Here is an 11645-nt window from a genome sequence, read left to right as displayed (position 1 = left end):
GGCATCAAATTCAAGCTTTTTAAATAAAATGGGTCTGAAAGTCTTAAATAATATTTACCATTCTCTCTGGATCCGAGTTATCCATAGTTGGTAAATGCCGATAAATCCAGTAATAAATAATAGAGATTAGGTAATAAGGCCAAGTGACTTTCCGTTATGGGCTGGGGATGAAAAGTGACAGTTGGGTCCAAAACCGCTGTTTAGATACCTTTTGATCACTAGGGCCGAATGTATCCTCGCGCGAATTGAGCAGTACCGCTCTGTTTAGCGCCATATTTCGGCCTAGCTTTGTAATTAAACGTAATTGGGTGAGTTATGGGGGGATAATGGTAGGGAACTGTAAAGAAAAGACTTAGGGAATGATGCCATAGATAACAAAGGTAAGGATTGGGATTTATGGGTCTCGCACATATATTTATGTGCATGATTCAAATGTTGTTATAGAGGAAATTCGGGTAACCCTACGATTATACATACAAACATGTTTACACAATAGCATTAACGATAGTATAGTGATATTTCCACATAGGACATATAAAGAAGTGAGATAATAAAATATTAATTACACAATATATAATTATAAGGACGAATATAACATGACTGGGGTGATATAAACGTAACATTACATAAAACAAATTTATGGGAAAAAGTCATTGTCATCAAATAATTTCTTTCAGCAGTGCCACTTAAATTGGGGGGGGGGGGGGCTGACCCTGCTGTGGCAAAATCAGCTTAAGAAAACAATATTCAGCTATATATAAATCAAAGAAAACGAAGAAAAGAAAATAATGAAAGAATTACATATTACTAACGACTTAAATGATACGCAAATATAAATGAATATTTTTTTTTTTATCTTTAAATAATAAATATTTAAAGGGAAACAACTATATTATTGATGCAATACACTCAAGCTGTATACTACTATATGTCAATTTTTCATATATGTTAACATTTATTTCAAATATCTTGGTAATTCGCTGAGAAAAATCCAAATTGGGAAGAAATATTATTGAACATACAAGTATCTTATTTTCATTGTGGAAGAAATTGTATGCAATCATAATTATTTAAAATTTACGTGTGTTTTTATATCTTAATTGTAGAAATTTGACCTTTTTGGAAACAATTGTCATTTCTAAGGATGAAATTGAAAAATAATCAATTTTAAATAATTTTTCTACGCAGCTAGGTTAAGGACCCCCATATATACGTCAGCCTATGCAGAGGTTTGGGAAAACTATTATGGCGTCACGTTAAATCAATATAAATTATACTCGATCATTAAATATTATATGATCTTTTTAAAACACACTCAAATACCTTCGTTTCTCATTAATATTGTAAAGATAAATGGATGTGCAACTTATCTTGTCATAATAGCACTTAGCGACTGAAGAATGAAAGCCAGCTTGATCTCGCTGTACTTGCTGAGATGACGTCATTTCTTAGTTTGACACATGATTGCACAGCTAGGTGAAGGACAAGCATACGAAATATCCCAAAATTTATTCCATGAAAATACATACACGATCAAAATGAATTGGAATTTTGTTTCCTGTATTTTTAAAATTAAAGATTGCTGTGACGACATGCCTTTGTTCTTGCAGTCTAAAAATTTACCCGTAGCCGTCCGATAATAATAATTAGCAGTCCAATAATATATTATCGGACGGCAGTGATAACAAATTCGGACATTAGCTAAAAAACAACAACTAGTGTAAAATCAAGGTTTAATTTGTTCAGAAACCCCCCAAAAAGTTAGGTAGAAAAAATTCAGGGAAAGCAAACGCGAGGAAATTAAGTTGTTAAAAATATCAAATCCAAGAAGAAACTGGAGTTTAAACCTTCCTCAAAAGTAACACTTTCCATTCGTTTTTTTGCAAAGCGTTTCGATACAGCACTGTGAATAAGCCATTTTTTATCCATTTCTGATAAAGAACCAGTCTGTGAATCTCTTCATTTAACGAGGTTTGTTCGCCAATGTCCGCACTTTTGAAACCCGCGATTTTCATTATATCATCCAATCAAAATTTTAGATAAAAATCCGCATTTTTACTTTAAATGCATTTTGAAGATATCATCCACACTGTATGTGTATCAATGTCAAACGCACTTAATAAAAAAAATTATTCCGAATCATAGAAAAATCCTTCATCACCTAACGACTGTCCATAGTTCCTGCTTAGCCAAACGACTGCCATTGAATGAATGAAACAAAAGAGTTCACTCAGTGATTTTACTGTCTAAAGAAAAAAAAAATTCTCTTTTCTTTTGTCTACTTATTAGATGGTTCCAGGTAGAAAACTATTGATGCCTGAACTCCTGTTGTGTAATTATCGGACTCCTTCAGGTAACTTTTGGACATTTAAATAGCAATGTTTTAAGTAAGATATATGCCTCATACAATTTTATATGTAAAATTATCAGACTGTTTTCGGCCCAAACGGGCCTCAAACCGTCTGATAATTTTACATATAGAACAGTATTCGGCATATATCCATTACGTATATATATCTAGTATCTTTTATGCTCAGCTAAGGCGACGTCACTAACATCAACTATTTGTCATGTGACAGTTTGAATTGCAGCTATTAAGATCGTGAAAGGTGCAACCAAAATAAAATAAATTAATTTCAATGCACAACCAGCACCAAGCTTTTTTTCAAAATACATGTAGGAATACTAACTACTTTTGTTTAAAAACTCAGGAATAACTGAAGCGGATATCCTTGAACTTTTAGGATTTCGGAGAGATTCTGACTGTTAATTTACCACGTTACTGCACATCTGTGCTCTCGAACTGCTTTATATAAGGTGAACATTCTCGATTTAATATGAATTTGAAATATGACTAAATTTACGACGTGAAAATTCTTAACTGTATTTAATCAACCCAGAAGAGATCTGATTTGATTTGAACATATCTTTATGTACTGAAACATAAATGGATTGCGCCTATATAAGCCCTTTCCATAAGAGGGCTTATATAGGTATGCCTAGAAGAGATGTTGTTCGTTCCGCAGCTAGCAATAAGACCTCCATATTTAGCTATCCTGAGTTTCGGGAATACAAGCATGACGTTATTTTACAGATATATTGCACTATATAGAGTATTTCTTGTATATTACAAAGTTTTTTATGTGCTCCTTCACCCCATTTTTGCAGCATTAAATTTTATACGTTTTTGGAACCTATCAAGATATTTTTGAATTTTAGATTTATTGTTAGAAAAAAAATGTATTGTTTGAATAAATCCACCAATGTTAAATATACATTATGACGTTAGAAAAAAGGTTATGTGAAAGATGTATGTATTTGTCGAACGAATCTTGTATGTGAAATATTTTTCAGCGTACAAAATCTGAAATTGGCACAATTACTATATATTTTTGTCGTATAATTAACACTTTAAAGGGGAGTTTAGAGCTGTTGATTTGTACTTAGTACTGGAACCCGAGTAGATAGAAATTGAAAATATTGTTTAAAAAATCGTGCACTACAATATGATAAATGACAGAATTTCTGATATCAGACTTCAAAAACTTGAGGTAAATTTTAATGGTTCGTGATTCTAGTTCTTTTCCTGCAGATTTATTCATGTAATCACTCTAACAACAGCACAGATGACAGCAAAAATGTTTTATTATGACTGATATGTTTAAATGTTATACTGTGAAAGCTATCGATCTTTTCATGCTTGTAAATATGAACCATTTTAGGAAAGATATATTGACGCCTGGGAGCGTTTGATTTTGAACAGGATGCATTTTAAAATTAGGCAATTATTTGTCTTGATGATGCTTAATGCCTTCACTGGTAAAATCTATATGAGTAAGTATCTCCTTTGATGTTTCAAATAGATTTTCAAGGTTCGTGGCATGTGTTATAAAATTACTCCTTAATTTCTTTAAATTTATATGTCCAAGATATGTATGCAAATTCATCTAAGTATAATAAGAAGTCCAGAACTAGATTTAGCAAAAGGATTCAGCACATTAGTGATAATTGTTTTTCTCTAATTAATTTGTAACCAGTAACATTTTCAGGTTTCCCCCATCTTTTTATATCATTATTCCTTATATATTCATTTTGATTTAAGGGATCCGACTGTGGTTTTATCGTTTGAAAACTACAAAAGAGAAACCATTTAATTATATATTATATGTAACATATAAGACTTCAGTGTCCACTCCAAATTAAGGGAAAAATCTACCGTCTGGGTATTTTTAGGGACCGTCTCAAAAGACAGGAACACTTATGCCCTGTTCACACGGAGAGTTTAATTCGCAGTAAATTAATGCGAAGTAAATAATGTGAACTAAACTAATGCGAATTAATTGCATTCACACAACAGCTAATGTGAAGAAACCTAATGCGAATTATTTTTTTTATTTCTACAATAAGACTATTCAGTAAGGCTATTATGACGTCATTGTGAATCACGTCACATTGTGCCTAGCAGATACATTTGACCACTGATTTGACATAATGTCATAGTATCTGTACACATTTTAGTGATTAACATATTTTTCCTTTGTTTTCCACTCAAAAATAGCACAAGTACCTATATCTGACTACCGACATGTGGCCTGTGACTTAATTTTGCCCTTACGCATGCGTCAAAATTTAATTCGAATTAGCTTCGCTTAGCGTTCACACGGAGTAATTTAATGCGCAATAAATTAATACGAATTAAACTAATTCGCATTGAATTATCCGTGTGAACGCGGTTCAAATGTAAATCGCAGTAACTAACGTTTAATTCGAATTAAACTCTCCGTGTGAACAGGGTATTACTATAGGGTTATATGGGAAAGTGCTTATTTTTGCACTTCGAAACAAATTATATGAATACTTTTTGCTCAACTTATTATATTTGATCAGTTATGCTATATTGTACATTATATGTAAGAAACACATATTTCTACGATATGAGAAATATTACGCAATGAAAACTCCAGTCGGTCCCTTTTATATTAAATATTTCTTTTAAATTTTACAATTGATTTGTGTTTATAAAACATACGTATATTTCGTTCACTTTTTTCTGCAAGAAATTCAAGTTTATTATATATTCGACAAGGCTTGTTAAAAAAAATCCTTGGACAGATTAGGTTATGAGCGCGCTGTTTTCTTGGAATTAATAAAAATATAAATATAAAAAAAACAATAAAGTATTTTCAAAGATATATTCAGTTAATCAATTAAGGAATTACTGTATTTTATTTTGATATTTGCGATGTAAATGCTCATTTCACGGTCACAAAATGGGTTTTACTGGCGACGCATAACATTCTAATGCAGCTTAATTATGCATTTTGTTTGATGTTTACGATTTGTTTTGTTAAGTTTTGTTTTATACAGTACGTCAAGGAGCGTTGTGTATTTGAGTCGCTCTATTATGACGTAACAATGAGAATCTTTTGCTCTCGTTAATGCTCGTTTTACAATCAGCAGTACATTAGCCAATCAAAATTCATTTTACAAAATAGGTGCATTAGAATTAAGAATACACAGGCACATCAATGAAAATGAAAATGCTTCACAGAGCATGTTTACATATAGAGATATATATTTTTGTGACCTTATGAATGTTCTTTTTTAGCTCGAAGAAATTTGAATAGTTCACCTGTATCTACAGTCCCTGAAACGTTCTACTTTCCCGCGTGAACGGTGAGCGAACGCTGAACGAACGCAGAGCGAACAGTTAGCAAACGCAAAGCGAACGGTGAGTGTAAGAATGTGTGTACGCTGAACGCAACTTGGTGAACGGTAGGTGAACGGTGAGCGTACGAAGAACGCGAACGGAGCGCGAACGCGAGCGCAAAGTGAACGGCACGAGTATGGATTGAACTACTATTGTTAAATGACGTATTTAGATGCATGTTTGTATTGAGACTGAATTTTTTGGTACAAAACGCATTAACTTTTTTTCTAATATTAATTAAAATATACTGGAAATACTGACTATGTAACCAATTTAGGTGGAAAAAAGGAGGGGGGCCTTATTAATCTCGAATGGCAAACATATAAAGTTAGTGTAAAGGAAGGAAGGAATTTTTTCTCTCTAACAATAGATTTAATATATGTAAAGCAGAAAAAAATGCAGCGTAGTGGTAAATTAATTGACATAGATTACTATCTCTCCATTAACGATTTGTCGTATTTAACATAACAACAAAATGTTGCAGTGCTTTAAGTATCTTTATATTGACCGTATTTAAATTTTATTTTTTCAGCATCGTTCTACAAAGGTACATACTTACAATTATTTTCCAGAGTTAATTAACAAATAACCAACATGTAACAGCTTAGTTAGAATAATAATAAAACATATTGTAGATATTTTTTTTTATGAAAAAATAATCCTTTAAACACGAAATGTTAATTATTTAATTTCAAAACCTATAAATCCTTACTTTCAAAAAAGATGTCCTTTCACTTCGGAGTTCCGAATGACAGTGAAGGATGAACGTTAAGTGAACGCTGAACGCAAGGTGAGCGCAAAGTGAACTAACGGAGGGCGAACGGTGAACGCTTTGTGAACGGTGAACGCGAGTGCACGGTGAATGCTGAATGCAAAACTGAACGGAGAGCGAACAGTGAACGCACGGTGAACGAACGGTGAACGCACGCTTAATGCACGGTGAACGAACTGAAAAATGGGAAAGTAGAAAGTTTCAGGGACTGCACAATATTTTTCGAACTTCTTTTGAAAAAAAAAATTGAAAATTGAATTGGAAAATTTATTGCTGTCTTATCGCTAAAAAAGGGTAATCAATGAGTGCAAAAAATTGCAACGGACTTCAATATTTTGGAGCACTCTTGTGTTTAAAAATGTATTCAGGCAGGGATTTCACCAAAAAGAGACTAAATTATGGCTAGATGCTGTTCAAATAGTAGCAGCCTTTGAAGGGTTGATTGACTGATTGATTATTTGATTAATGGATTGATATTGTGTGTATTCTTTAACGGCAAGTTTATAGTTTCCCATAAATCATTGTGTCTACAACCTTTTTTTTATTGAACCCTTGTATGATTTTCATATTCACATAAATGATCAATATATGATGCATACGTTTGTCATTTGAAGGGCAATTAAAACGAAAATCATAAGTGGTTCATTTTGTGTTGCATATTGAAAAGTTGCTTTTACTTTAAAATCGTTCAGCTTCCACAACACCTTGCGAGAAAGGATGGGTCACCTTCCATGGGAGTTGTTATTACTTTTCAAAATCTAAATCTACATTCAAAGATGCAATGGTATGATCATGAATGAACTTCTATCAACTTTTTTTCTTCCTCAATCAAAAGTTATTACATGTTCTCTGTCCCGAAGACTTAGACAAATGAATCATTTAAACACCCTTTTTTATATTTCCTGTGTCAAAGAATTAAAGGAATTGCATGTATTTCTGGAAAGTCAAAGTACGCTTGTTATTTTAGTTATATATAGCTTAATAGTATGGATTAATGTAATTTAATAACCTTTCGATGATAAAGCAAAATGTTTTCAACTAGGTCTAGATCTGTCGGGTGCCCAACAAATTTTTAAATGAATATTTATGACAATAAAACAAAGTTTTTATACTTAATTCAAAATGCAAATAACTCAAATTATGCTGTAGACTATACATTTTAAGACCGCTTACGCGAAATACCCGCAATGGTTCCTTTACTTGCAAATGCTTCTTACCATGAAATATGTGCCTTTTATATACATTTTTATGAAAGTTTTCCTAGAGACGTATAAAAAAAGTAGTGCAAACTTACAAATGGTGAAAAAAGTTTTCACGAGTTATATTTGGTTTACAAATCCTTTAAAGAGTTTGTTTTCAAGAAGAAAATACTCATATTCTGATTTTGGTGATTAAATCATAATCTGATACATTTTTTTTTTTTGGTAAACATAACAAATCAAAGACATCTGTTTTCTCTCCTTTTTTCTCAAAAATAATTATCTGTAAATATGTAATAAAATGATTGCAACGTTTGTCAATTATTAATAAAATATGGGAATCGAATGGTCAAAGAATTAACCAAACCATGATTTTTTTTTCATAAACTACTTAAAGTAAAGAAAAACCGAAACAAACAAAGTAGTTATTATACTTACTGCAATTTCAATTCTTTGTAACAAAATATCATTTTTCATAAACTGTTAATACACATGTGGTCTAAAAATGGCCAAGATCACTCAGCCATCTTAACTAGACGGATAATAAAGTATATATTTCAAACAGTAATTATTGTACATCACTTTTTTTTTTAATTTCATCCAGTTGTTACCCCGATAATATCTTTCTAAAACAGATATTTTTTTAAACATGTTTAGACGGAATGTTACAACCTGGGTGCAGAATTGGTGGAATTTCAAAATGCAAAGGAAGAGAAATGGTTTGATCTTCACAACCGAGTACGAGGTATATTATTAGAAATGTATGGTGTTTTTACATTTTTAATGTTTTTAACACTGACTTAAGTACTGCTGAAACATGTAGATATAATGAGAGTAATAAGATTTCAATTAAATAATAAAGTTTGCTTTATTTGAAATATGAATCATTTAATTGTTTTATTCCTGATACTTTTGTGAATTTCATTATTCATCTAGGGAGAAGAGTTATTTAAGCTTTTTTGTCACCCAGACAAACTATTCATATAGAAAATTAAATGATATTCATTAAAATTTTAACATCAATTTAAAGGTGAAGTGGATCAAGTCTGGCTTGGTGCAAGTGATCTTTAACGTGAAAGGCAGTTTTTATATTTATCCAATGCCGAGGGACTTTATTATACTCGTTGTGCAGCAGGACAGCCGGATAACGCGGGAAATATCGAACACTGTCTTACCTATGCCGTGTCTGTACGAGGGATGAACGATGCACCATGTGGTAGCAGATTGAACTATGCATGTAAAAAATGAAAAGAGAAAAAGAAAATATAATTGATAATAAAACATAATTTTAATCACATTAATGTTTCTTGTCAAACTTTTCAACAGAAAAATCGTGTTACCCTTTTGAAAAAAAAAAGTTTTGTTATTACGTTGCACTGTTAAGGCGAACTATGAACAAATCATTGGAATAAAGAAGTGTGCTAATATATACCTTTTAAAATTGAATTCATTTATGTAAAGCTATTGTATCATAAGGTTACTTTCATATTAATTGAAATAACATAGTATATCAAACTCTTTTTTGAATTGAATTTGAATTGAATTGAACCCTGTATAAAAGCACGGTAGGATGAATTCAATACTTTCTCCTGATAATGAAATAATGGCATTAAACAAAAGTTACACATTGTAATTCATATTCTACTGACTTCCTGGAAATAGCGTATTTTAATTTAAAAAAAATGCATTTTTTACTGAAAAAAGAAAAAAATAAACTTGATCCGCCTTTCACTGCAAAAAATGGCATCAGATTTTACCAAGATGACGTCATGTTGACAAGAACATTGCAATCAGTGACTGTGTGTAAAATTTATTACGAGTGTCATTAAAAAATACATATACATGTGCTACAGGAATGTCCCTTTACATATGAAGTTTCATTAATTTGGGTTAAATGGAAGTAATGTCACGGACATTTAAGGAATTTGATCCTGAACTTTTGAGCAGAATTTTATCCGGCCATTTATTGCTAAAATTCTGCATCATATTCATTCATATTTAAGTTCTTACATTAAATTTGGATTCTAAAATGCAAATTAAGCTATATTCAATGAAAACTGAAACTGTGATTACATTCCATACAAATAGAATTAAACCAGGAACTAAAGTTTGTGGCGTACGGTTTTTTAGAAGAAATATCAATTTTCCCTTTTGAAGTATTTACAGTACTGTTAAGTTTAGATTCCTATTTATCAATGCTGGTTGCATACAGAGCTGTTTTGTTCAGTGAAACGTTTAAAACTGGTTCTGAAATATTAATTAATTTTTTTATGAATTCTATCATCATATTGTGACAAATATTTACATCATAGACCCCCACTTTGATTTTTTTCTTCTGAATATCTAATACAACTTTGATCAATCTGCTTAAATTCAACAAAAAGCTCGTGTATTATTTCAAATAATTGAGTGGCATGCAATGCAGAATTTCAAAAAATATGAACAAAACCCATTTCATATTCAATATCTTAAGAATCTGATCATTGACCTCATAACAATTAAATGATGGTAATAAACGTTAACTGAGGCTATTAATATTTAATGATTCTTGTCCTTTATATTTTTGTAATAAAATATTAAATTTACAAATTGATAATGAATAATAACATAGCTGTTTTGTCCATTTAGAACATTTTTGATTAAACATGTTGTACTGTATAGCATTTCATTTCTGTCAACTAAAACCCTGTGTAAAAGTCATTCTTAATTTAGTTTGCAGGTGTTTTCGAAATTTGCTACTACGTACATGTAGCTCTGCTTCAGAAGATCCTCAACAGTAAAGCGAACAGAGCTTTCCCTGACGTTATTTAATCTTTTGAATAGATTTTACCTATGGGTATAATCTGTTACTCCGCAGACAATCTATCGTTCGATTCAAAGTTCTTTTCACTCAAAACCCCGTCTTATCCACTTATATACAAAGGAACGGATCATTTTTGATATGTTTCCAGGTTCCCCCAGCATCTTCAGAGTAGGTTTAGAGGTTTTCCGTGTGCTAAAGAAACTTTAATCTCTATTCCCTGATCCGTGATGTCCTTTGACATCATTTTTTTCTGCTTTTTTCAATAAGGGCTATTAACCTGTCTTTAGAAATAAATTCCTTTCAAAGAAGCAATGTATTACATTAAAAGTCGGCATCCATCCTATAATTCTAAATTTAAACGTTTTTTATTAGAGATATGACAATAGACATTATACATTATAAAGTTCTCCGAGACAAAATTTTCGCTGTTTTAGATTTTAGATACTTTTGATAAATATCGTGATACATTCAAATTATTTATTAAAATTACCTTCATATATTGCTATATTTTTTTTTACCAGTTTTGTATATAATATAACCTTATCTTAAAAAGTTATGATCTGCGTATTTTTAAATGACCCCTTTCCTTTTGAAGGGCTGCGACTGTAATTTTTTTGATAATATATATTCAGAGAGTTAGAGGAAACACGTTTCTAGATTAGCTATGTATTCTAATGTAAATATATATATAATAGCAAAATAGCAAAAAACAAAAAAAAGTCTCGATAGTCTTAATAGGAATATAGATATAGTAGTTGACAATAATAGCAATACAGTTGAATCTCGTTCATCCGGACACGTTGTTTCCAGGTAAGATTGTCCGAATAAATGAATCGTCCGAATATCTGAATCTTATCTGATATCAATTGTTCATGATGTAGGTTTTTAAATGGACTAAATTATCGGTTATGTATTCATTTGATAGATTAAGCACTAAAGTATTTTAAATACTTTAGTTTCTGGAATGAAATTTTATTTTTAAGGGCATTTTACAGAAGTGTTAGTTTAGACTTTTTCCCCAAATAGCTTGTCAGTAGGGAGGTAAGAGATTAAAAGACAAATTTTCTTGTTAGAATATAACCCCCACAGTACTCTTCAAATCATGTTCCAAATAATTAAAAATAATTCAGATTTCTTCAATAAACCTTGTTAATCAACACA

At 31.2% G+C, this 11645-nt stretch overlaps 1 protein-coding gene across 1 annotated transcript; it reads left to right on the top strand.

Moving 5' to 3' along the window:
- The first annotated feature begins 6458 nt into the window (after positions 1–6458).
- Positions 6459–8930, top strand: LOC133174603 (CD209 antigen-like protein E). The gene is made up of 4 exons (XM_061309704.1): positions 6459–6477; positions 7175–7266; positions 8339–8426; positions 8751–8930. Exons 1-4 carry the CDS (start codon positions 6459–6461, stop codon positions 8927–8929), a joined length of 378 nt encoding a protein of 125 aa, XP_061165688.1. The 3' UTR covers position 8930.
- Positions 8931–11645: the final 2715 nt, after the last annotated feature.

The sequence above is a fragment of the Saccostrea echinata genome, unplaced genomic scaffold (assembly GCF_033153115.1).
Source record: "Saccostrea echinata isolate AGI-Se365-2 ecotype Australia unplaced genomic scaffold, CSIRO_AGI_Sech_v1 ptg000058l, whole genome shotgun sequence".
Lineage (NCBI taxonomy): Eukaryota > Metazoa > Mollusca > Bivalvia > Ostreida > Ostreidae > Saccostrea > Saccostrea echinata.
The sequence above is the reverse complement of the archived record's forward strand: the minus strand, read 5'-3'. Positions and strand labels throughout refer to the sequence as shown.